This window comes from Numenius arquata, chromosome 4 (assembly GCF_964106895.1).
Source record: "Numenius arquata chromosome 4, bNumArq3.hap1.1, whole genome shotgun sequence".
In the NCBI taxonomy this organism is placed as follows: Eukaryota; Metazoa; Chordata; class Aves; order Charadriiformes; family Scolopacidae; genus Numenius; species Numenius arquata.
Genome location: NC_133579.1, coordinates 15,980,468 through 16,008,262, shown reverse-complemented (window position 1 = coordinate 16,008,262; position 27,795 = coordinate 15,980,468). Strand labels below are relative to the sequence as shown.

Here is a 27,795-nt window from a genome sequence, read left to right as displayed (position 1 = left end):
TTCTTGTGATCTAATGAATAAAATACTATTTTTTTCCTCAAATTAATATGTTACCTCTTTAATGACGAGCCATTGTGCTCCGAGTGCTGCACTTCTGTGAACAATGTGCATGGAACTGACCTCTTCACACCTGGAAGTAAACAACTGGACTTGTGTTTTAATTTCGTATTAAGTCCATATCCTTTACAGTAATATTCATTAAGCTCTTATACTAGGTGCAAGGAGAAAACTGGTTAATTGCATTCAAAGCAATGATAAGTTACCATTTTAATGAATCCTTATGTTGTGAGTAATTTATAAATCACTCGGTATCTTCTCAGCAAAGCTTGCCTTCTGTTTTTAAAACGTACCCTTTCGTATCCAACAAAGGGTTTCAGTGCAATAAGAATTAAGGTGTGTCTCCTAGCTTTTACCTGCAAGCAATAATGATGTTGTCAAGCGTTTCAGGTGAGACCAGCCCAGGATTTTGGGGTGGGGAAAGACACTCTGTTATACAGCATCTTCAGTGCTTCCCTCAGAGGGAGGCAGAGACACCGTGAAGGGCTGAGTATAAGGACATCTACCGAGTGTCTTTTTAAATAGACACCAGAGCTGGGGGGGGGGAGGGGAAAAGGAACAGGCTTGTAACCATAACTCAGTTGGACTTGTATCCGAGAAGTCAGATGCCATGGATTGGCTCCCTCACCGAATGGCTGCTTGTCTGTTCCTGTTATTGGTAAGTCAGATTTTAAAACGATATTTGTAAACTCTGTGATTAGGCCAGTTGAGTCTTCCTCAGCAGACCATTACATTGTACAGTGTCAACTAGCCCCCTCTCAAAAAAACTCTTGTGAAATTTAGCATGAAAAATAAATCTGTGCTTATTTTAAACTGCACTTCTGAAAGTTCTATACAAATAATATAGTTTTTCATTAAATGCTGACAAATGTTTCTTTTGATTATGACTTTCTGCAATGTGTTGATATTCAATCTGTGATTTTCTATGTTTAATGCATGACTTTTCAGGTGAATGTTGTCTGTGGCTACTATTTAAGTAATCACTGCTATTAATAAAATTTATGATTATAAAATTCCTAATAACTTGACTGGATATTGTTTGGTTGTATGCCTTTTTTTTTTTTTTTATCAATTGAGGGATTATGAAGAGCAAATCTCTTTTACTGAACTCATTAGCAAAAGCTCTTCAGAGCTGCCCGGTTCCTATGGCTATATTTAAGATAAAAACATGAAATTTAGTGCAGACCTTAGCTGAGTAAAAATCAGGACTTGGCCTATTATTTCACATTACAAAGAATCCCTGTCTTGTGGTGCGTTAGAGTCTGAGTCGCCATGTGCTGAGCAAGTGAATGCATGATGAAAGTGTCACTCTTTGGGTTTGTTTTTCTCACTGTAAAAAGAAAGTTGTGGCTATAGTCAAGTGGCATAGTTGTATGATGTGTTATTCGAGGCATGGAAAATACCCAGAAAGGACTTAAAAGAATTATGAAGGCCCTTGTACTCCTGCAATCTGAGTTTTGGGTGAATTATTTTCACTCATCTATGCTGCTTTTCTAAAATTAGGTAGAGGTTTAAGGACCTGAAGATTGAAAAGAGTAGGATTTCTATTGTAGTTATGTCTTTCTGTGACTTTCATTGTACACAATGTATTAGTAAGTGTAAATGTTTGTGAGCTTCTTGTTACTGATCAATCTATTAATGTTATAACCAGGGAAAAAGTCTCTGTTGTTATAGGATATGAAATCCTAAAACTTAATTTGAAAAGATAATCCATTAATTTTAGGTGACAGCTCTGCAGTCAGTAAAGTAGAACTAACCAACACAGGGCAGCTGCCAAGCAAACAACGACAAAACTTGGCAAAAGCAAGTTATGGTTCGGATGAGTTTCTGCTTGTTTAACACAGCGCAGAGGTCTCCGAGATTGGCGTGTTGCACATCACGCTAACACTTCTGGATTTTCCTGTAGCATTAGTGACTATTAATTTTACTCGGTTACCTGGTGATGCATACTCCTGATGTGTTGAAGTTCAAAAAAAAAGTTGACTGTACTGTATCCAAGATCTGTCCATTCAAAAGAGATTTTATTGCTTTACTTCTCTCAGCAACTTCGGAGCCATTTTCATTCTTTCAGTATATTATCATTACAGTTGTGACGGAAGGATATGTGTTGGGTCAGGAAAATGCAGCAATTATGAAAACTTCCATTATGTTTTGATGACTATCAAATATTTGAACTTTTACTACCCAGAGGAAGCAATTGTTGTTCTTGCTATGCGTCCTTCTGCACAGCAGTGCTCATGGTGGCCTGTACCGCTTAATAGCATCTTTCAGCACTTTATAGAAACATGACAGACAAAGCGTACAGATTAAATAAATTATAAATTTTGTAGCCAATTTCAGTGTTTTCTGAGAAATGGTCTTGGTTTTCAGCTTGATTAATCTTTCATGAAAATCACCTGTCTGAATGGTGTGTCTGGTTAGTATATTGTTAATAAGTTGTATCAAATAAAAATGCTGTGGAGTTATACATATTTTAGTACACCACTACACTTTCAAAATGAGAAAACTTAACAGCCCTGAAACTAATTATTTTCTATACGCATTTCACCATTGGTGGGACAGATTCTGCAACCCTTGCTCACGTGACTTCAAAGGCGTTATTCTCATGAGTAAGGGAGTTCTGTTTGTGATACTTGCACAGACACGTTTTATGGAAATAACCTGTTTGATGGGGTATGACTCTTCTCCTGCCAGCTATCATGTGACAGCTAATAATTTTAAATTCACCACATCTCATATATGCACTTTTGTCTGGCTACATTTTCCCATGTGTTATCTACGCTTTTTTTTTTTTTTTTTTTTCCAGTTGTTAGGCTACGGTTACACCTCCTACTCATAACTTGGTTGCACATAAAAATATTAAGGGGTCAAATCCTCTCCTAGCATATGCATCCGAAACATCTGCCAGGATGTAGCCAGGAACCTGCAGGCTCTTCTGCCAAAGAATTTTGTTGTAGAAATAGAAACTAAAGCAATTCCACATCCAGCAATTACCACCTAAGATTAGTTTCTTAAGTCTGCAGTTGTACATTCCTAAGTTAAAATGGCCCCTAAGCAGACGTGCATGTGCTGCTAGAGCACTCCAAGCCATATTAGAACTCAGGTTTTATTGAGGAGATTTATTGAGGAGACTTAGCATGACTAATTTAAAAACTCAAATTTGAATGATAATGACATACACCCTGTATTGAAATTGCTTTTCTGTTCTTTTTTCTAATGGTTAAACTCAGTTACTGTATGGACATTCATTCTATCTGTATGACTCAGCAGAACAGAAACAATCTCAGTGGAAACTTTCCCAAAGTGGTCAGTTCTTTGAATAATCATATTTTAAAACAAATAAAACTTTGGAATATATTCTTCTGACTGACACAAGCATTGTCATACTTCTGCTGAAATAGCAATGGATTCTCCATCCTTGGTGCAATACAAAATATTGTATCAGTTGCTAACTCAGGAAGCAATAGAAACAGCTGACTTCCACAGAATTAGAAAACAAAGTGCCAGAAAAATCATCCTGAAAAACTCCCTCTTTAATAGGAAGAAGCAAGTTCATTAGTGACCTACGAAAATGAAAGGTATAGATGAAAACACATTCATATTTCAATTTAAACGTGATTAAATGTCTTCTTTTTAAAATATGAGGTTTTGTCTTATGTTTCAACTCTGCTTCTCATTATTTCATATGCACTGATTTATCATTTTTAAAGAGACGCAGAATGAATAAAGGGAAGGGTTCGTTATTTCCACCCTTTACTAGTCAGAGCTTTGGCTGAGTAAGAAAGACGTAAAAGTCCCAAAACGCTGACACGACCAGAGCTACCATGGCACCCTGATGACTAATATAATAGGTGTGAGTTCTCAGCACTCCTCCCATCCAGGCCAATAACAATACCGCTGTTGACTTCAAAGAGAGAGAACCAGATCCAATATGAATAATGCTGGGAAGATGTTAAAGGCGTGTTCAGTCATTTAGATTTGAGTAGGTGGAGGAGGGAGGATTCCATAATTGCGTATAAAATTGCTTGGCAGTCAATTAATGATTAGTTAATTCTTGTTTGTAAATTGCTTTGAAGGTGCAAAGAACCATACACATCCTATGGGCCTAATTCTGTTGCCAGTTACATCAGAATAAATCCAGAATAACTCCAGTGTGACTCTAAGGCGTCATTTTGGACATATGGTTCCGGCTCTGTATCATTACAATAAAAGACAAGCTTTCAGATACGCCACTGTGCAAATGACAGTCCCCATAAACATGTTTCCTGCCTGCACCTCCCAACCCAAACCAGAAACAGCTTGTGCAATGAGCTTCTAGCTTCTCTGCAGAGTTTCCATTTTTTCACAGTCTCTCAGAGACTAACAGGACAGCAAATTCAGATCAGCTTGCCTACCTCGAGGTCCTCAGGATGCATCCCACACATACCACTGGCTCCATTTGCTTTAATTATTGTTAATCACTGAATCTGTGGAAAGTGCTGTACTTGGATACTAGTTTAGAAGGGAAATTTGTTCATTACCTAGAAGCATGCTGAAGTTAGCTGCTAAGGAACAGTACTTCTCTGCTTGAAATAGCACTAGAAAAAAGGTTTGCATCACAGATAGATACTAGAAATAGACAACTGGGGTTGGGGAAGCCTTCTAACTGCTGGTATAGTGGACAATTGGAAAACATTAGTTGGGGAGGCAGAGGAACCTCCATCCCTGGATCAAGTTGGGTGGATGTCACTCCAGAATTGTTGAGATTTGGCTGGTGAACTAAACTTTCTCTGGTGTCTACCTGCCCTCCTTCCTGAGACAGACATACCAAATGCAGACATCAAGTTCATAAGATCAGTCTTTTCAAATAATATCACAAGCTGTACTAAGGACTCTGGGTTCAAAACCATCAAGACTCTTTCAAGATCTTCCATCAGCAACACATAGCAGAATGTGTTTTTCCTTAGTTAGCACAGGACAAGTGTGCAAACACAAGGCCTGAATTTACCATCCCCAGCATTACTGATGAACAAATTCCTGACATTACCATTATTGCTGCTCAGGAACAAAGGATGAAACTCCAGTGTTTCACTAGTTGAAAACAGAACTCCCTATAGGCTGAAATCAAGTCTTCTAGGAATATTCATGTCCTTAAATAACAGCATTCTTTGCAGGCATAATTCTTAATTATTCTTAATAATTAATTTCAGAGACCCTCAACACATTTTTTCAGTTAGGTCTGCTAAGTATGAGAGCGATGTGGCCGGGAGTGAGATATTAGTTTCACTGTTAAATAACATAATAGGCCTGAGGATGCAGACAGCAGACAAGATTCACTAACATTGCACTGGGAGGTGTATACCCATACTGTGCTGGGTCAAGGCAATTGCTCGCATGCCAGAAGGGATTTCAGCCTAAGGGTGGAGAGGATTTCCCTGTACTCATCAAAGCAGGCTCTGCTCTGCCGGTGGGATCAACTGATAATAGACATTGAATCAGTGCTATTTCTGGTGGACTTCGTCACCCAGCTTCCCTAGTGAGGGTGTAATCTGCCCCTTGTACTCTCCCATGTTTCCCAAGCTCCAAGGGGGATTATAAAAGGACAGGCCTGAGTTCCTACTGGACTGAAAAAAACCACAGTTTAAATGAAGTCTGATATTATCTCTTCTCTGAGATTAATAATGGTTGCACATGAATTTTAACCCCATTCTGCAGCTGAAGATTTAAATAGTCACTAAGACATAAACTCAGATAAAGATGTATTGATGCTTTTAACACAACATGAACATATTGTAATGATTTTCCTGCAGAGTACTTTTCTTAATCATTTATGTCAATAGCTTGCTCAAAGAAACAAGAAAAAAAAATATTTACTCCATGAATAGTCAAATAATTTTCAAGGTATATGCACACCAAATGAGCAAATTCTCAGTCTAAATTGCCTCATTCAGAAGCAGATCAGGGCAACCATTAAGTGCCAAGGTCTCAGGGAATGTTCTGGGCAAGATCAGATCATAGTAGACATTGCTTTGTAAATGACAGATGGTGGACCTCTTATGGCATATAGGTAAATGGGGAAAAGATGGAAGAGAGAGGAAGGAGTGTGAAGCTGCTGTTCATTAATCTGTTGCATGTAAGAGGTTGTTTTAACATGATGTAAGTGGAAAAAAAGTCTGTGCCCATCTTCCAGCCTTGACAGAACAAGGCAATAAATTTGAAGTGAGGAAAGTCCCATGAGGTAAAGCTACCATAGAGAAAAAGATTGTAACAGATTTTATCCAAGTATAACTGACATAAAACCCACCAGATAAAAACATCAGACAAAAAAAAGCGCTATTTAACAGTACTGGGAAATGATAAGAAAAGTGGAAAAATAACTACTCTGTTAACCACATTGGTGAGAAAAGAGAAACTCTGCAACACTTCTTGAGTCACTTGGATATTTTATTTTTCCCAGTGATGAACAAAGCAACCATGCATTCCTGCAAATCCCATATTCTTCATCCTTTACCATCTGAAGAGCAGAGGCAGGTCCTAAACCCAAAACAGATGCTCTGAAATGGTACATTCACCAAGGGAACTTCATTTTCACACCTTATTTAGGAACAAGGTTAATTAAACTGTGACTTCTTTTAAATTGTGCTCATCAAGAAATTGAGGATTCTCTATTATTTTATTAATAATTTTAATTTTGAAGTAATTACATATTGCATCTGATCCTGCCACCTTTATTTACTCAAGACTTTGGTTGCATAGTTAGACCTCAAAGCAGAGCCCACTGCACTCCAGAGATATCTGCCTCATGACTGCAGTTGGTTTTCCATCTTACATTGAAGCACTTCAACCTCAGTGGGAAGTTTCAAGAAAACATTTTCATTCTTCTTGGTTAAACTACATAGTTAAGTACTCCAGATCTACTGTGGTCTTTCTAAATCAGAAAAAAAAAATAAAGAATAAAGAATAAATTCTTTAGAATAATAAATACTCCCTTCCTAGTTTCCAAGACATAATTTTAATAACAACTCTTGCAACTACTTCTCTCTTCCGCTAAGGTGTTATAACCTAAAAATCTTTGTGAAAGCTGTATTTTGATGTAAGTATAACTTGAAATTTGCTATAGCACATCCATTCAAATTCAAAGTTTGGCCTTGAAAGACCAAATTCATTTTTAAGGTGTTAACTGTAAAGGAAATCAAGTGATGTATATAGAAGAAAGAATGAATTGCACAAAGTCATTTATAGCAATCCTGTAGCTACTGCCTAGATAAGCTCTTGCAATAGACTTGAGGAAAAGTACTGCTCCAGTCCTGCAGTATAGCAATGTAGGGTTTTGCTTACTGCATTTTGTCCTGCATTTTATACACCAATCTTCTTATTGTTCTTGCAGGTACTCTTGGATTTCAGCACAGGATTTCATGTAGAGGTAATATATATTTCTTTAGAAATTGATTTTCTGATCAAATTAAATCAAAACATTTACTTATCTAAACAAAAAAAAACCAAAACAAAACCAAAAAACAAACAACAAAAAAAGATGCAAAAATGAAATGGAAAATACTGAACTAAGACATTTCTGAACTTGAGGATTGAAATCATACTTAAATATTAAACAGTTGCAGGTAATAACCTGCTCACCCTCTCAAGAAAAGTTCTCCTGAACCTAAATTAGTATCCCATACACAGGAAAATTTTACAGTAAACATGCATAGTCTTAGAGTTTGGAACTCACAGACATATAAAAAAGCATATAATCTATTAAAATTCCTTTTCTCCTTATTGTTGTAAATTCTAAATATCTGTATTAATTTTAAATGAGTTGAGGTTGCTAGTCATATGATACTGGAACTCTTTGTCAAAGGTAAAAGAATGGGATGAAAATGGAATGGCAAGATGGAAGACCTTCAGAAGACAAAAACGTGAATGGATCAAATTTGCTGCTGCTTGTAGAGAAGGAGAAGATAATTCTAAGAGGAATCCAATTGCCAAAGTAAGTAGAAAGAAAGAAAAAAGTGTTCACTGACAAAGAATTTTTTTCTAAAGACAGGCTAATAAAGGCAGAGAGATTTAAAAGTATATTTGTTTAGAGTAGTCCAAGCAAGGAATGTAGTGCAAAAGAAAGGTGATGCAATATTTCCAGCTCTGCTGAGACAGTCTCATAAGGTGAACCCACATGGCTGCTGAGTGACCAAAGGCTTCCTGGAGCAATGCCATCCGAATACTTCCTGGACAGCTCCACCATAGTCTCTTCGTGTGCAGCATTTCTGTATGAGACTGTGATATTTTTCTTCTCTCCCTCACCCTGAGAAACCCCTGAGCAGAAGTTCAAGGACAGTGCATGACTCCTGTGGGTAACAGAACGAAGCAGATGTCTTCCTACCCTCTCACCATGACTGTTACCCTTACTGAGGTCCAGCCCCAGTGTGATACTCTTTGAAGTCTCTCTGTGCTTCCCTGCCAGAATATTTAAGAGAAATAGAAAGCCTGTCCAGCACTTACGGAGACATGGATCTCTAGGATGACTGTTTTGTAGAAGAGCCTTCCATTGGTTCTGTTAATTGAATTTTGTGATATGTGGTTGAGAACCTGAAATTATATAGATTTTTTTACAGGAACTAATAATAGGAAAAAAAGACCTGCAGGTGTCCTCAGTAAACTGGCATAAATTGTTATTATCTATTATTGTAGATCCGATCAGATTGTGAAGAAAAACATCCAATCACATACAGCATCTCTGGAGTTGGAATTGATCGTGCCCCCTTCGGAATATTTGTTGTTAACCCAAGAACAGGAGAAATTAATATAACATCAATAGTGGATAGGGAAATAACCCCAGTATTTGTTGTAAGTACTCCCCTTTTTCTCTGACCTTTATAATGGTGGATCCAGGGTGGGGCAGGGGGAGCAGAAGAAGACAAATTCATTTGCTTCACATTGTTACTTTGCTTACTTCACTTTTGGTTGTAAAACAAGTAAATCTCTTTATCTAGATACGTTGCTTTGCTAAACACTCAGTGACCGGTGTAGATTTGGAACCACCTCTTGAACTTCGAGTCAGAGTTCTGGATATAAATGATAACCCTCCTATATTTGCACAAACTGTATTTACAGGATCTATTGAAGAAAGCAGTATGGACAGTAAGTAACTATGTTATGCCTATTACAGTATAGAAAATGAAGCTCCCAGAATACAGTTAATATAAAACTGGGGTGCTCATTCTATTTTTTCTTAGGCAGCGATACATATTGGCCAGGGCTACTGCAGAGGAAGGAGTGGTAGATGCTTCTCCAAGTGCTATTCGAGCCGGGGCTCGAGCTCCTTGCCTAAAATTAAGCAGCGATTCTTCCTTCTCCCTTTCCTCACACACATGAACGCTGAATGTTCCAGTTTCTAACCATACCATCATGCAAATTCTTTAAGATCTGAAAATTTAAAATAAATCAATTAATTCCTTCTCATTAAAAGAATTAACATTACACCTACACTTTCTTCCTTTGAGGGTATATTAAATATGTTTTTTCCCATTTTTTCTATTTGAAATATTTGTATTTGTATCTTGAGTATTGCAGTTGCAGTAGAATATTACTAAATAAACCCTTACTTAAACCACTAAAATGGTTCTTTTTACCAAAAGTACAGCAATCAACATAAGACATGCAAATAGCACCAATGCAATGGTGCCACTCATTTTCTACTTTCTAGAAATTCTCCTTTAAAGCTGTGGAGACTTCTTACATGAATATCTACAAGCTCAGCACTCACCGTTTTTACATAAACCCTACAGTGACTTAAAGTTCAGTGAAAATCTGCATCACTCCATCTGACTTTAATTTTAAATGCATTTTAAATTCATGTTACCTTCAGTCAGAATCAGCACTACAAAATTAAACTTCTGTTTTTCTTTGTAAATGTCAATGAAGAGATAGCATTCTGACATTTTTATACACCAAGATTTAGCATTGTCTTGATGAGTTGTTTGCTGGAACAGAACAGATTTTCTGATTTGTTTTTTTAATTATTATTTTTTAATTTTAGACACACTGGTGATGAAAATAATTGCAACAGATGCAGATGAACCTAATCACTTGAATTCTAAAATTGCCTTCAAGATAGAGAGTCAGGAACCTTCAGGTCCACCCATGTTCATTATGAATAAATATACTGGAGAACTCCATCTTGCAAATTATCTTGACAGAGAGGTAACATTTTCCTTTCCAAAGTTAAATAACATGATGTTGTGATGTATGTGTGTTATGGGGGTCGGGGGTGGGGGGTGGGGAAAAGAAAGGTTGTGATTTTTACAAAAAGTAAGGGAGAAAGGCATTTTTTCCGTGTGTTACAATAAAACGTCTAAGGCAAATTCTTGCATTAGGAAATAGTAGCAAGACGTGAGTATTTATAATGATGTTTAAGATGTACAAGTGGTGCTTCTAACACACTTATTTCTCTTTCTATGACAGCAACATAGTAGCTACACTCTTGTTGTGAAGGCATCAGACCGGGATGGAGCAGCAGACGGAATATCATCCCTTTGTAGCTGTAACGTTAAAGTTATTGATGTCAATGACAACTTCCCAACTCTCGCTCAAAGCTCTGTAAGTTTTTAATACCAAAAGCAACAGCACTGTTTTAAAAATCTGTTCAAAATCCTTTACTAACTCTTAGAGTGCTTTCCCATTTGAATGCTCCACTGGATTAACAGGGTTGTTTCTTTGAAGCATGCTCAAAATCCAATCCACTGCTTGTGTAACAATTCTGATAACATGCACATAGATTTTTTTTGTACTCAGAGAAGTCAATCCTGACACTGAATTCTCTGTATTCAGAGAAATGTAGTCATTCAGGTGTCCAGACCCGTGCAATATGGCCAGATTACACAAATCAACTCAATCTTTGTATGATCTTTTCTTACAGAAGGTACAAATCCATTTCCTCTAAACTGCCTCTGCAAATACTTAAGGTGACACAGCTCTTCAGATCTGCAACCAGAATCTGGGGGTGGTGAGACACTGGAGCAGGTTGCCCAGGGAAGCTGTGAATGCCTCATCCCTGGAAGTGTTTAAGGCCAGGCTGGATGGGGCTTTGAGCAACCTGCTCTAGTGGGAGATGTCCCTGCCCATGGCAGGGGGGTTGGAACTCAATGATCTTCAAGGTCTCTTCCAACTCTAACCATTCTATGATTCTATGATAATCACAGTTTTCCCAGTACATGGGAATATAAATTGGCATGGGCTGTGGGCAGGACATCCTTCAAAAGAATCTCTGCAGTCAGCTGTGTTTTCCTCACATTATTTATTTTAGTGGTTGCTAATAGGTATTTATCTGTCATTCCAGTTTTCTGCAAGTATTTCAGAAAATTCACTCAGTTCAGAAGTTATACGAATACAAGCTCTGGATGCTGACGAAGAGTTTACAGACAATTGGTTAGCAGAGTTTTTCTTTATATCCGGTAATGAAGATAACTGGTTTGAAATTGTTACAGATCGAGCTACAAATCAAGGAATCCTCAGAGTAATTAAGGTATGGATAAATATTGTGATTCAGCTGTTGAAGTAATCATCTTAAAATAGTTTTAATTAATTGTTAACAAAATTAAACAAGCAGTAAAAAAAGTTACTCAACCATTTAAAATAGAAAATATTCAAATAAAATTAAAGGAACTTTTATTTATTATCTGATTCTTTGTGGTTTGTCTTTTAGGAATTGAATTATGAATATCTCCAAACTCACTCACTGATTATTGGTGTCAGGAACGTAGCTGACTTCCACCACTCTGTTGCACATGAGTACCGAATTTCTGGAACACCCCTCACAATAGAAGTAAAAAATGTTATTGAGCCGCCCAGATTTAATCCATCTTCAATTGTGTTTTCTGTATCACAAAACACAAGAGTGAATTATGTTGTGGGAACATACACAGCCTTCGATGAAGACACTGGATCTATTGCATCAAATGTTGTGTAAGCTCTGCTCTGCTTAACTCCCTGGATGGAATAAGTCTTTTAATTGAGATTTCAATGGGATGAGGAATAGGTATTTTACAGGGTGCTTTAAATAAAAAACCTCTGAAAATATTAATAGAATAACAGCAGAATAATAGCAAGAGAATAGTATATTCTTCAGCCCATTTTTTTATGCTATGATTGCATATGTATGCATATAAGACCTTCTTTCCTAAGCTTTGTGCACAAGACAAAGAAAATATCATTTTTCTAACAGGTTGTAACTTAAATAAGAACATATGTTTTTTCTAACCCAACCTAAGAATATTTTTTCTTTAAATGTTTGCCACAAATAGAGTATTTGTTAGCATCTCTAAAAAAGCAAGCAAAAACCCCAATAATGGGCAATATTATACAATCAGAATACAAGAGGTCACTACCAGTTCATTTGATAGTAAAAAATAAAATAAAATTAAAAAAAAAAAAAAAAGACATTTATTTCTGCCGATATTAATGATGATTCATGGGACCACAATTTGCTTTTTAATGTATGTAGAAATCAATACATCTATCTTACAAAGGTTTGAAAAGCTTTCATAAAACCGAGAAATATGTTAGCAAATACAACTGTGGAATATTAGAGGAATAGCTGTGGATTTAACTACAAGAACAAGGTTCTTGTAGTAAAGGTTTACAGGGTCAAGAAAGATTTTACTCTTAGACTATGATACCACTTTCAAAATATGATGGACTACTACACATTTACTTTATTCTTAATTATTTTTCTGGTCTACATCTTTTGAAGTCTACAGGAATTTTCCTTGAACAGGGTGAAATACAATTGGACCTAGTGCAGCCTAAAGAAAAAGATACCAAAGTGACAAATATTGTTTGCAAAATTAATATATTAATATTAATATATTCATAACATAATGCTAAGTATTTTTACTTCACCAAATACAGATATAGTATAGGACGTGATCCAGCTGCCTGGTTCAAAATCAACCCAAACACTGGTCAAATCACACTGAACAAAGTTATTAACCGGGAATCAATCTATGTAATCAACGGGCAGTACAAAGCAGAGGTTCTGGCTATCACCAGAGGTAAGAAGAGACATTAAGTTTTCTGAAACATAATTCTGTTTGTTCCAGATTTCTCCCAATGTTTTTTCCTGTTTTTAGTTTTCCCACCTGAACTGCATTATTTATAGTACCACTATTCCCTCCTGACCACAAATATCTTCTTTTCACAGGGGTTCCTCGATATACTGCTACTGGCACCATTGTGCTTTCAATAGAAGACACCAATTATAATTGCCCAACTATTAATACTGAAATAAGGAAAGTATGTATGCATTCCCCATCAGTGATTATCACAGCAAAGGGTATGGATGGTGATGCGTATGGTTTCCCCTTTACATTCAGCATACATGGTGAACCTCAAACTACATGGATTATCAGATCAATAAATGGTAAATTAATCTACATTTTATAACAGAATAAACCATAGTAATAAGCTTTTGTCTAAAATAACAGATTAGGATAACCTTTTAATAAAAAACAAAACAGTTATTAGAATCTATTCTAATCTCACTTAAATGTGATTTTATGCTCATATAAGTCCAAGAAGTTGCTCTGGGTTACATATATATATATATGTATATGTATTTATATATAAAATCATATTAAAACTAGAATCAGAATCATTACATATGTTTTATCAAAAAAATAGAGCAGCACAACTGTACTTTACTTGAGGGTATCTATGATAAGCACTTCTATTGGTCTAAACCTAATGAGGTAATTCCAAAGGATTAATTTGATACCTTTTTATTTCTATATTATCTAAAAAATTCTAAGCATATGACAGAACTGCCAGATTTATTTATTAGAGTATAAAGTTATTAGTTGCGGTCTCTTATGAAACCCATATGAAAATGGCAAATAAACATTACAGCTTTTGCAATTTATTGTACAAATTGTACTTACTTCTGTTTCTAAGAAAAACATTTTAGTCAGTGCCCAGTGGAGCTTTTCCATTTTCCTTCAATAAGATGTAACAAATTAATGAATTAACCAAACCTCATATATTACTAAATGACAGTATTTCCATAACTTACTGTACACATAGAAGACTATATTACATGGTAAATATCGCAATTAAAACTATTTTTGTGTTTCCTATTTGTACTTAACAGATGCAAATGTGTAACATTTTAAAACTGCTGAAAAAATACACGTAAATTCCTTGTGAGAGAACAAAAAAAATGATAACTCTTTTGTTCACCATTGTGTGAATAAAACCCAGGAAAATCAGCAGTAGATATTAAAAAATGCATTTGCCCCTTTTATATTTCTCAGGTTAAAAACTGGTAACTAAACTGATCTGGCTCAGGTTTTCCAAAAGAAAGAAGTAGCATGCATGAATACCATAAATTTCAGCTTTGAATAAGTACTGCAGACACATAAGTAACTGAAGATCTAGAATGGGAATACATAGTTTTCATTCTGTTCTATTAACATTACCCACAAAAACTATAGATTTTTACAATATTCATAGTCAATACTTTAATCTAAAATTTTTTATTTTTTTTTTTTCCCCAAAGCTTCCTCTGCAGAACTAGTGAGTCAGAACATTGACTTTTACCTTTATAGGATCTATATCAGCGTAAGTGATAACCAAGGCCGACGTTGCTCTACACCACATATAATTCCTGTGCAAGCTTGTCAGTGTGATAGTCGTAACTACTGCACCAGTGGGGCCACGAAAGTAATTATCATCGGTGGTGGCGGTAGAGAACCAGATAAAGAAGATGGCGGTACTGGTGTGACTAGACCTGAAGTAGAACCTGAGGACTACACAGATGGGCAAGTTTACACAAATGGATACAGTGAAAGTGATGGAGGATATACTGCAGTCACTGATTATAATTATAATGGACATGGAAATTACGGCAGAGATATTCAATCTGCTACCACACTTAGCGGTGCTGCCATTGGTTTGATGTTTCTTGGTGGATTAATATTTGTTCGTAAGTATAAAATTAGAAAACAATTCTATTCATTTTCTAAGTGTATTTTTTTTAATTCTTCTACAATAACATGGCTTTCCTTGTTGATGGTTAACCTGTTGGCTCCCATAGGACATTTGACAGAGAAAAAATTGTCTTTTAAATTATAACAATTTCTATATATTTTATATTCTACATACTCATATAAACATTTCATTCAAAATAACTATTTCCTTCCTAAGACTTAGGGGTCTTTTTCTTAAGGTGTTATCCAGTTCTTAGATCATCAGACAGGGAAAAAGTGTTTAGTAGATTCAGAAGATTTTGGGCAAGAGCTGTGCCTGTCACTTACAAGTTACATTTGTACTTCTGTTACATTAGTGAAAGAAACGGACAAGTATCAGCTCCAAGTTGGGTATAATAAGATGTGAAGAATAAGCTTCCTTTGAACTCAAAGCCAGACTTCAGTAATAGAACAATAAATACAATCTTAAATTTTGAACCTTTTGGCTATTGCTGCCAATCATTACACCTTTTAAAAACAAGTAGCATTTGAGATAACAGGATCAAAACAGATCACTCATTCATATGTCCTAGCATTTTTGAAGAAATACTAGGTTCAGGGTTAAGAATTACTTGAGTTAGACTTTATGCAAGCAATTACTTCTCAGACCACCACAATCAGATGTGATCATCTTTCTTTCACATCCTGGACATCAAGCAATCAACATCTAAAATTTCCCAGTGCAGAAATACTGACTACAAAACAAGAGGAAATAGATTTTTCCCCTGATTTTTTGAAAAGTGGGGTTTGGGTTTGGTTTTGATCTTTGATTAGTAGGAATCAACAAACACAAAATTTGGAAGCTGCAAAAGGCTGTTTTGTTTGTAGTTCCCAGGTGGTTACTGGTTACAGGACAGACTATTTCTGCCTTTGGAAATCTCCTCTCCTAGTTGGTGGTCTGGAGTAAATATGTCCTTAGTCGTGTGAGGTAGTACTTTATACACCGTGTAGCCCTTTCCCGTTTTCTCTTGAACACTGAGAGTTTTAGATGCTTTGATTAGTCTGGTGTACGCAACAGTCTCTGTCCACTCCCTAGATAATGAGGTTACTAACTTAACCATCTAGGTTAAGGACCTAAAGACAGCCAGAATTAATATTTCAGTGCCTTTCTAAAACGAGCAATGTTTTCAATGTTGGCATTTAAAGCATTCAGCAATTTCCAACACAGTTCTTGAAACAGCTAAGCCTAATACAGCAGTTGGGAAACCCAACTCACTCTGTGTAATCATTTGTTAAAACGGGGTTTTGGGGTTTGCCTCTATTGTTTTTTCAAATCAAGCATTATGTATATGCGATGTGAAAAATGCAACTGGAGCCTTAGCCAAAGATCACTGTAGCCAGATGGATATCTCTCCACTGATTCTCATATGTCTATTATTATTAATGTATACTTCTTTTCAATTAAAATGTCTTAAGAGACAAATGTATGCTTATATATCAAGAACGAATATCACTTAATGCTATACATAGCAAGGCTGGTTCTGTTTGTTTAATTTTCATATGTATGCAATTTATATTCATTCAGCTGAGACAGATCAAAGTCTGTTCCCAGGTGTATAGGCATAAATTTGGAGTAACAGCCCTACTCCACCCCCGCTTTGCTCTGTTATAACTAAATGTACAAATTATTCTGAATTTCCAAATACATACATTTCCAAAGCAGTTAATGATTCCAACAGCCAGACTTTCAGGCTGCTTAGTTTGAAGCATTTTAAAAGACATATTTTCAAAACTTCTTGAGCACCTGCCCTCTGGGAAAAGCAGCTGTTCCTGGGAGGAAGAGATGTCCTAAATCCCTCTTTCCTGTTTCTTTCCTGTTAAGTGATTCCAATTTTGATGTCAATGAGTGACTGTTGTGGCTGTGGACCTGGCGCTGCAGGTGGAGTTGGAACTGGATTTGAACCTGTACCTGAATGCACAGAAGGAGCTATTCATCCATGGGGAATAGAAGGTGCACAGCCTGAAGACAGGGTCAGTACATCCCATGTTTCTAGAACCCGCAGTAACTCATATTTACAGAAAAGACTGCATTTGACTAGAAGCATGAAAGTGATTGTAGAACTGTGTCTTTTTCTAAAAGAAGCCTGGCACTGCCAACAATTGCCAGGCAGATGTGAAAGGTGATTCTTAATTAGCATTGGCAGGTGGAGTTTGTGTGTTTTCAGTTGTGTTCAGTTAGCTTAGCCCAACAGTTTGGTATTACTATCCCTTTAGCTGGAACACAATAACTAGCAAGCTTTTTCAGTGCAAAGTAGGATAAGGTAACACAAACCTTTCTCACTGATCACCTTTTGTGTTGACAATAAAAAAAACTTGAATAGATTTTTTTCTTTTTTTTTTTTTTATTAATGGGGATAGTAATTAATAGCTATCGTTAAAAGTTTAGACTGCTAACTCCTTAATTTGATTCACAAAGTCTTGGTCTTCATATGGGAATTTCAAAGTCATCATTAAAGAAGTCGAAATGTTGTTTTGCAGGACGTCTCACACATTCTTGCCCCAACAACAGCTGCAGGAGGTGATTTTGGTGAACCCTCTGGTAAGCAGATCCTAAAATTTTCTATGCATGCTGTCATAAAGCTGTCTTTCAGAGCTTCATGTCTTCCGATTCAAGGAGCACTTTGGTTTCACAGCTATAACCCAACCCTTCCAATCTTACACCTGCAGATAGTCAAACTGATGCTTTAAGACTTGCAGCATGAATAAAGATCTGAGGTCTGAGCCTTTGAGCAGATTCATTTCTGCAAACTACCTTCATTTTGAAATATCTGCCAAGGCTTTCAAATCTCAGGCAATTTTTCTCTATCACTCCAGCTAGTGAATGAAAGGTCTTTTCAAGACACCAGTTTTAGTACAAATCAATCTTGAGGCCAGAATAAGGAATTCTTCTTTCATAACTCAGTGGTGGAAGGTTCAGTTCTTCCCAGTTTCCAGGCTCTGCTTCCCGCAAGGGAGAGTAGGACCTGTCAAGTAGCCAGTTAATTACTGAGCTAGCGCACTAGCCTAGTCAGAAAGCTGGTACATAGCACAATAAATTAATGCTTCTGAGGTAAGGTTCTCCTAGGAATTTGATGGCCATAGAGAGTAAGTCAAGCTGTGCAGTCCCACTTTCTCTTTTTCCCCATTCCTTACTTTACGACAGGAAGGAAGGAAGGATGCTGGCACAGATCCATTTTCACTAGCTTCTGACAGGAAGAAATGTCACTCTGCAAGACAACTTCTCTGATGACTATTGATTATTCCAAATGTTCTCATCCTTAAGGTAAAATCAAAAGAGAACATTTTGGGGCATATACATGAATTACGAGTCTTCATTCTCAGGGAATTCTGCTGCCATGACAATTGAAAAGTTTAATATATTTGATTTAGTTTATTTCCATTGTTCAGTATCATTATGGTGAAAGCCCTTGGTTCAAATTCTATAAACTGAGACTAAAGAGACTAAATGAAAAAAACAATATAGTATAGCCTATGTCACTTAATGTAATCATAGTCAAGACTACTGTATGCAATTGGTTTATTATATTACATGCTGATATTTAAGACTGCTCATCCTTTGTTATCATATATGAAAAAATCTGGGGAAGATAAAATCATGTAAGTATGACTTTATCATTTATTATAAAGGTCATTTTCAGTCTGCATTATGAACACTTCCAAATCCCCCTTAACAATTTAACAACTAGAAAATCTGAAAGCAGCTATAAAGCTATTTCTTTTAGAAATTAGTTTAAGGCAAAACAATTTTAACCCTCATGTGATCATAAATATACATTTATGTATTTGCATAAATATCCATAAGTATTATCTGATTTTTGAATGCAAATCTCATGACAGCTTTTATGTACACCAGACAGAGGAATCTCACAGTCAATTACAGAAGTAAATCATTGATTTTCGAAAGCACATATGCACACGCTGCCTGGCCTCAGGAATATAATCAAGGTCATATATGTCTGCTAATATGCACTTAATTTTTATTGTAGATTCAATGTTTGGCACCTGTGCATGGATCTGTGACTTAAATTAGTCTAAAACACCTTTGGAAACTCAGTAGTGTCATTGTACTATTTGTAAAAACAACTGGCAAATTCTGTGTAAATTTTCACAGCACACAGGAAGAATAACTTTTTCTGTTTTCAGACATATATACAAACACATATGGAGGAGGAGGAGTAGTAGCTTCTGGTGTTGAAGAAACTACAGGGGTTGGCTATGGCACTGGTACTGGTTATGGAACAGCTGGAGGAATTTCTGGAACAGGGGAAGTAAAAGGGTCAGTTGGAGGAACAATAAAAGAGTATCGAGAAGGAGGAGTGAACATGGCCTTCTTAGACAACTACTTCTCTGAGGTAATTACCTGATCTTCCTTGCGTTATATCTATGAGCCTACTGTTAGATTCTCCTCCCCAGGTTACATGGTGAAAATCCAAAATACTCCACTCAAATTGAAACTTCCATGGTATAAGACTGGTGTGAGAGCAAAGCTGACCGTATTAGTAGGAAAAACTCTGACACTGGTAGTACTGCTTTTGAGCTGCTGCCATACTAGATTTGATTGCTCGATAGCCTTTTTGTAAAACTGATGGACACACTGCAGGTATGGGTAGCAAGCAATGAAATTATTTCAGCTTTGTAAGTGCCCACCAAATTTATATATTTGCCACCTTTTTCAGTGTATAAATAGATAATAACTTTGTGAAATTGTTCACACCTACTTCCTGTACAACTTGTTTAATGAAGTGATTTTTACCTTTAAAGAACTGTGAATACCAGTTCAATTTTTTCCTTATTTTTATTCCCATTTCTATTATCTATAAGACTTGTGAACTGCGAGTGACACAAACATGTAGTTTTGTAATTGGCAACATATTAATTAACCTTTGGGATTAAAAAAATGCTATAGAGTTTACACTATTAATGGATTAGTGGGATATATCTTCATACTAAGCATGAACTGTGAGGCATAAGTACTATAACTGCATATGTCACCAAAATATCAATTAATATATAAGGATTGCTGTACTTCAAAATCTAAAGAAGATTCATTGGAGGAGAGGACAGAGCAGTTCTGAAGTCCTGAGCATGGACTTTTCCCAGACGTCATTCTCCCTGCCTAGGCTGGGAGCACTGTGTATCAATTGTCTGCCAGCCACGAACCTCCCCAGATTACTCCTCCTACAGACCATCTCAGTCTCCAGACCCTCTGCCACTCCCTTCTGGGCCTCCCCTTCCATCCTTCCCTGCTTCCTCCAACCTCAACCCACACTCACTTTAAATTCTTTTTCCTGCCCGATCCCTCTGCACTGACCACCCCACCACCCCCAACTCCATCCCAAATCAGTGATCTCCATCCTGCTCAAAATGGATTCCCCTCTGGGCTCATGAAGCCTTCCCCACTGTGGCCAACCCTCCATCCCAGCCCCTCTGTCCTAGCCTCTCCACTGCTCCCCTCACCATCCTGCTTTGCTCCTCTTCCTACTGTTTCATTCAGATATTGCTGCCCAAAGAGTACATTTTTTCCCCTGTCCGTTTCACTCTCTTCCTTCACCCCACAGTCAGACCCACTGACAACAGACCAAATTTGAGATGCTAAGTGTTGGCAGAAACAAGAATAAAACATCAATAATGTTTGAATAAAACTTATTTCAAGGTTACAAAAATGTTGATGATATAATTTGTCCTGTTGATGTCCTGTTTTTCAAGCCAGCTAGGTCTCACTGTGGTTAGGGAAACCTTACTGTGGTTTGAGTTTTCGTGGTTAAAAACCTGATAAAAAGTCACTCTGTTCTTCCTTTCTTTTTTTTTTTTTTTCTTTTTCTTTGTCTGTGTTTTTGCAAACTGCAGAAAGCATTTGTGTATGCAGATGAAGATGAAGGTCGGCCAGCAAATGACTGCCTATTAATATATGATCATGAAGGAGTCGGTACTCCTGTTGGCTCTGTGGGTTGCTGCAGCTTTATTGGAGAAGATACAGATGAAACGTATTTGGATACATTAGGACCAAAATTTAAGACCCTGGCAGAGATCTGCCTGGGCAAAGAGATCGAACCTTTCCCTGATGTCAACCCAACCTGGCCATGCGTTAACCTCAACTTTCCCAACCCTGAAAGTGATCTAAACCTCCCACCACCTGGAACCACCATCGTTGTAAATGGATGTGCACCTATGCCTCCCCCAGTTGGCACCACAACGGTTGTTACTGAAAACACCTACACATCTGGGTCCACTATACAGCCCCCAAGGCCGATGACGGATCCTTTGCTCCACGGCAACATGACGGTGACTGAGACCTACACCTCTGGCTCCCCCTCTCTTTGCGTTGACCCTCTGCGTGCATCCAACGTTGTTGTAACAGAAAGGGTTGTTGGTCCTGCATCTGCCTCTGATTTGCGTGGCATGCTAGATATCCCTGATCTTGCAGATGGGTCCAATGTTATCGTCACAGAAAGAGTAATCGCACCCAACTCCCGGCTCCCAACCTCTCTGAGCATTCCTGATTTGGTAGATGGGTCAAATGTGGTGGTTACAGAAAGGGTGTTCAGGCCTGCCTCCGGCATGCCAGGCAGCTTAATAAATATTCCTTCAGAGTTATCAAATGCCCACAATGTGGTGGTCACCGAGAGGGTAGTGTCAGGGTCTGGGATGAGCAGCCTAGGGGGGACAAGCCTAGGGGGAACAAATCTAGGGGGCCTGAGCAGCACAGGTCAGATGCTCGGCGCCGACTGTCACCTTGGCCAGGCAATGGGCACCGCGTCCCCCGGCACCTCCCGGAGAAGAGTGACAAAGTACAGCACCGTGCAGTACTCCAGTCAGTAAGGCCTCTGCCAGCGCCCCTTCCTGCTGAAATTGCCATTTGCACCAACACTCGTTAGGTGCCACCCACCAAGAATATTGATATGATTTATAACTAGGAAATAGCGCTAAAGTTTCAGGGATTCCTACTTGTGTGAGGATCTCCGAAGGGTGCCCCGTTTCAAGGTCAAATGCAGGACTTTGTCAGTGAAGGGAAAGATGAAGTTAGCTTTAAATGTATGTCTTTCTCTCCATCTAGCATTGCAAGTGTACAAACAGACACCAATGTTTTTGGAGAGAGACCTGGTTACCGAGCAGAGCAGTGAGAAGGGATCCTTGTGCGTAAACATTATCAGCATGAATTAATATCATACAAAAAAGTATTAAAATGCTGTGCTGCTGAGTGATCCCCCACAATTAGTAGATTTGGGTTAATAGCCCCTAACTGACAAGACAGGAAAAGAATGTACTTAATAATTAGTCAACTCAAGACTAAACAAGCACTTTCAAATGCATCACTTTACTTTGCATGTAATTCAAGGAGCGCTACAAAATGGCACTTTCAATCATTTCTCCCATCACCAGCAATAGTTATAAATAATAATCATATAAACAGAACACATTTTCATTGTCTTCTCAAGTTCTCAGTAAAATAAGCACTCTGCCATGGTCTGCCATGTTGTTACTCTCATGGCAAGGAGCGTGACCAGCAATTTGCTGCAGCCAGCGCTGCCGCGTTGACCCTGTCACCCAGGAAGATGTTGCCTTCATCTTTTCTCCATTACCATTACAGCTTTACTTAAATCTGAAAGGACTTCAGTGACAACCAGGAGCTCTTAGTCAGATTTTTGTGCCAAACTATGGCTATCATTTAAGTCTCCAATGTCAGGTTCTATTAAGAGGGCTATAATATACTGTGCCAGTTCTCTTTTCTCATACTGACAAGAAAAAAGAGTCTTAGAAGCTTTGTGACGGGGGGAGGTAATAGCAAGTATTGTATCACTCACACTGCTAGCTGAAGTCCTTCATGAAAAGGAAAAAAACACTTGGGAGCAATATAAATTTGCTAATAAGCAATTTGGAGAATTATTATTTCATATGTCAATGTATTTTGCATTGATATTTTGAAAGTTTATTTGAATGTGTTAATTGAAAAAGTCTTTATGATTCTATAAACATAATTAAATCTGGCTTTTATTTTCCCACAAAAACAGCTCTACTGGACTCTGTTATTCTAATAGTACCTTAACATGGCTTAGAATATGATCTGAGGGAGCAAAATACAGTACCTATCTCGTTTTACTTCTGTATCATATGTATAGTAACCACAGTGTATGCAACATCACTTCAGTGTAAATACAATAGAGTTATACAGAGGGACTAGGGGTTTTTTTGCTAGAGCACCAACTCAGTAGTTTTCCCTCAAATTTTGCTTCTTCAGCATTGATGGATAGGTTAGTGAAAAGTTTAATAGTTGTCTGTGAGCCTCCCACTCTCTAAAACGGAGAAGAAACTTTCAGTTGCGTATCCAGATTAACTCATCTCAGAAAAACTGGTTGACAAATTCCTGAGTCTGATATCAGGAGAAGGCTTTTTAAAAGATGCTTTTGGAAATGCAACTAGATCCACTGTCAAAGACAACCTGCAGTGCCCTCTGAGTCAATGCCACAGCCATTAACACCAGTGACTCCCAGGAGTCGTGACCAAATCCAAGGCTACCTCAAGAAAGGCTCCCTTCCATGACTTCAAGTTTTTTTCTGAACCAACTAAGTCTACTCGATGATCTCCTCATAATATCTGAAGTACTGCTATTTTTACTTCATCCTGTAGCCTTGATGATCTTAAGTATCACTAAAATTGCATTGACTTCAGTGGGATAAGTCTCTCCTATACGTTATGTAGCAACTGTAAGTATGGTTTTTGGAACCATTCTTTAAAGAAGGAAAACAGGTACCAATATATAAAGCTGTATCCTTTTATATCTGGAGAATTTGTGCTGAAATTCACTAAAATGCTGACAAGCTATCTTTCATTTTGCTAACCACCTATTTACATAAAAAAGCAAATATTTGAAATATGTATGACTCTTTGGACATTTAGAAAGCCTAGGCAATATAGCCAAAGCCCATTAGAGATATTTTATAATGTAAAACAAAAAAAATGAAGTCTTATGTAAATATTTCCATAATCATCTTATGCAAATCAGAAATATTTTTCCTAACTGTGCTTCAAAGTAATATCTAGTCTTCAGAAGCACATGTGGAATTCTTTGTGACCCTCTTGAACAGGAATGCTGTGTGAAGTGTGAGTGTCTGAACTAACCATGGTCTCTTGCATGTTTAGAAATAGAAAGGGGAAGAATTAATAGAGAAAGTACAGCTTTTGGTGATGCAGTGGTTATCTACTTCTAGTACTATCTTTTACCAACTTTTTTAAGATAAATAGCATATTATTTAATACAGTTTCTTGAAAGATTTCTAGCATTTTTTAATATCAGTGTCTCACATCAAACAGCAATAACAACATTATCCCTCAGCACTTTTCTAGTGCATTTCTGAATATTAATGTCTATTGCTGCCTAATTTTTACAAACTTTCTTAGAATTGTTTCTTAGTGAAATGTGGACATTTTTGGGTTACTGCAAATTGTGGAAGAAAAATATATCTGAAGGTGTGAACAAATACTTGGTTCATTAAAAATTCTGTGCAAATTCTTTTTCTAGCTTTATTCTTAAAAAAATAGCATATAGTTTAATCCTGACTAACAGACATTAGTTTCGCTTCTTTTATTTCTGTTGTAATTTAGAAGCCCACTTGCTGTCTACCTTTAATCATGTTGTTTAATAATGAGCAGTTATTGGTTTTCAGGAAAGAAAGGCAACTTTGAGTAGTGATATTAATCCTGCTCTAAACCATGCAAGCAAAAAGCACTTATTAAAGTGTCAGCAATGTGCAACACCGAGTCTACGGCTTTCTTTTTTCACTTGGGTTTTGTAGAGAAGGATCCTACGATTTTACATAGGCTCACTGAGATCTTGGCAGCATGAAAAGCGTACTGCCACGGAAGAAAACAGAGCCACAAGCTGCAGGTCTCATTAGTTTTCTATCTTGGGAACACTGTCTGAATTTGAACTACAGGTTTCGATTCTTTTTACTCAGTCCTGATTTTGTGGTAATAAATAAGTTGTGAGCAGCACCTACTACTTGTAATATGAAAAGACCATACAATTTAGAGCAAAAATTTTAAAAAGTCTACTGTTTTGCTTGAATTAACATGACTGCTCCTCACTATTGAGTAACCAAATGCATCATTTTCATTCTATTTAAAATATAATTAATATTACAGAGTTATTGTGTTTTCATAAATAAAAATATTAGAGATTTGTTTGTAATTATTTCTGAATGGCACTGAAAATATACAATAAATGATCATTTGGAACATCATGTTTTAAGGAGAGTGGCTCAGGACATTATTTTTTTTCCTATTATCAGTGGAAAATGTAGTTTTCTTAAAATTGCTGCTTTGTGCATGAAAATTCTAGTATTACTTTTCTTTCAGAAAAAAAAAAAAATTAAATCAAAGGTGTTGATTTAGAAAGTCAGAGCATCCCAGGGTGAAACTATTTCTTGTATCAAATTGACTGAAATTTTACAAAAAGGAGAACAATGGCAAAATTATAACTGTTGACAGTTTTGGATGCACTTTTGTATAATGACAAATCTGACATATTTTCCTACTGTGACCAGTAGTTAAACAGCATCTTGTAATTCAAGACACAGCACAATAAGGTATGAAATGGAACAGTCATGAAAAGCCCGTTTAGGAAACAAAAACTGCTTAACTGACATCCATCATGTACCCTGACCTTTGATATTCATCATACACTGTTAGGCCTACCTGCAAATTTAGTTAGCTTAGCTGTTTAGCTATTTTATTTTTCCTATTTTTAGGAAAGCTCTAAAAACTACATTAAAATACATATACTGCAGGCTTTTTTTCCAACTCATTCATTAAAGATTTGATTCAAGCCGGTCAAAATCCGGGTAAAATAAACAGTAATCTTGTACCTGCAGGCTTTGATCTTACAGTGATGCAGTACCAAAGCTCCGGGTGAGGGTCTGTCCATGTGCCAGTCAATGCAGGCTCAGGTTGCCAGGGAGGTGAACCGTCTTGCCACACCAGACAGGGACCCAAGAGACAAAGATCTCCCCAGGACTCCTTATAGGACTTCAGTAAGTTGTTTAATTTTTCCTAATCTTCAATAAATTGTCTTTGAAAAGAGGAATGACAACCTAGTCTCTTCCCCTTAGGAATATGATTATAAATTCATCAACATTTGCAAGATGATCAGGTGTTAAGGTGTTTTGGTAAGATATATATAAATACATTGCTAGCAATGTGTCTGTAGCTTGCATGCATGCACAGGACACTTCTTGAGCCTCTCATGCTGGATGTCTATTAAAATGAATGCCATTTGACTGTAAAATCAACTCTAGATCAATTATTCATATATAAATAGCAAACAGCTATTGGATGAGCAACATGTATTAATAATAGCAGAAAAGTAATGCTTATCTTGTGGTGTTTCTGGGTATGTAAGTCTGACTTTTATCTCCTTGATTTCCTTAGTTAACATATTACTGAATAAAAACGGCCATGGTGGGCTGTAGGTGCACCATGAAGGGACTAGAGAAATTCATGTGTAACAGGTCTATAAACACAAACTAAATAGCCTCGCCTGGGTGAGTACCAGGGGATGGACTGCAAACAACGGCCAGGCTTGCACACGCTTTCTAAATGGCATCCCCCGTTGCCATTGTCAGAGGCAGAATGAAAAGCCACACACCCATTTTTCTTGTAAGTCTTATCAGTTATGCCCCATTGTCATGCAGAGCGTGCTTTCAATTTTATTACGCCCAAGTTCAGAGTCTAATCCGAAAACTCAGCAGGAGTACTGCCAGTGATTACAAATAGCTTGCTTTATCACCTTTGAAACGTTGCCTAGTCTCAGTTCTAGGAGATTGTCTGGGATTTACATTTTTTACTGATGAATCATCTGAAAGCACCTGAAATAGGAAAGTCTTAATGGAAAGTTTTCAGTCTTAACACTGATGTTAACCAGTATGGTTTCCATTTTCTCCCATTCATAGCTCTGTACCCACTAGGAAAAAAATTAATAAAGCCTTTGGGTCATTTGGGATATTTAGCCTTTTGTCATCAAAATCAGAACATATTTTGATTCAACAGAATATCAGTGGTCTCTAGGTGGTGGGATACACATCCTGCAACCATCCCACACAGAAACATGCATGTCCACAGCCCGCTCTGACAGAAGTCTCACCAGAGCCAGCTCTTATTCTATGCTATCACCATTTGTGATTCACAGACTAACTCTGTGCTTGTTTTTATCAATATGATTTTATACTTCACAAAGATGATATTATTAGGGTGTGTGAAAACTTCTTTAGCATCATCCTTAAGAGTTAATTTCTCTAAGAAAAGTCTATGTAGAATGGCTGCATTTTTAATAGTTGCATAAGCCCACTGGGGAATAAAAATGACAGGTCCAGCATGTGACAGACTTGGAGCACCTTACGGTGCTTCATATGTGTGCATTTCAGTGTAATATAACACAAGCTGTGCCATACTACACACCATAAATGTTGCAGACAAAAGTTCCACTGGCTTCATTATACACACCATTAACTAAGAGCTTGCAGGACAAAGTTAGCATATATAATGAAATACCTGAATACCATATGCCCCAATTTCCTTCATACTGAGGTACCTAAAAGTGTAACTATGTCAAGAGCAAATCTTTCTCCCCCACAATGGAAATTGTTGCTGATTTTTTAACTTCACATTCAATTGATCTCTGGTAAAATCAGCGGTGGTTAGATTGACTCACTTGATATTTTAAGCTCCTGAAACTATCGCTTGTTACTTC

The 27,795-nt window shown here is 37.1% G+C and overlaps 1 protein-coding gene across 1 annotated transcript; it reads left to right on the top strand.

Moving 5' to 3' along the window:
• The first annotated feature begins 667 nt into the window (after positions 1 to 667).
• LOC141463725 (desmoglein-4-like) lies at positions 668 to 21,872 on the top strand. Its single transcript, XM_074146298.1, has 16 exons — positions 668 to 715; positions 7,424 to 7,459; positions 7,895 to 8,023; positions 8,722 to 8,877; positions 9,024 to 9,171; positions 10,070 to 10,233; positions 10,495 to 10,629; positions 11,369 to 11,554; positions 11,735 to 11,994; positions 12,940 to 13,082; positions 13,232 to 13,450; positions 14,585 to 15,010; positions 16,876 to 17,024; positions 17,532 to 17,592; positions 19,197 to 19,405; positions 20,901 to 21,872. Exons 1-16 carry the CDS (start codon positions 668 to 670, stop codon positions 21,870 to 21,872), a joined length of 3,441 nt encoding a protein of 1,146 aa, XP_074002399.1.
• Positions 21,873 to 27,795: the final 5,923 nt, after the last annotated feature.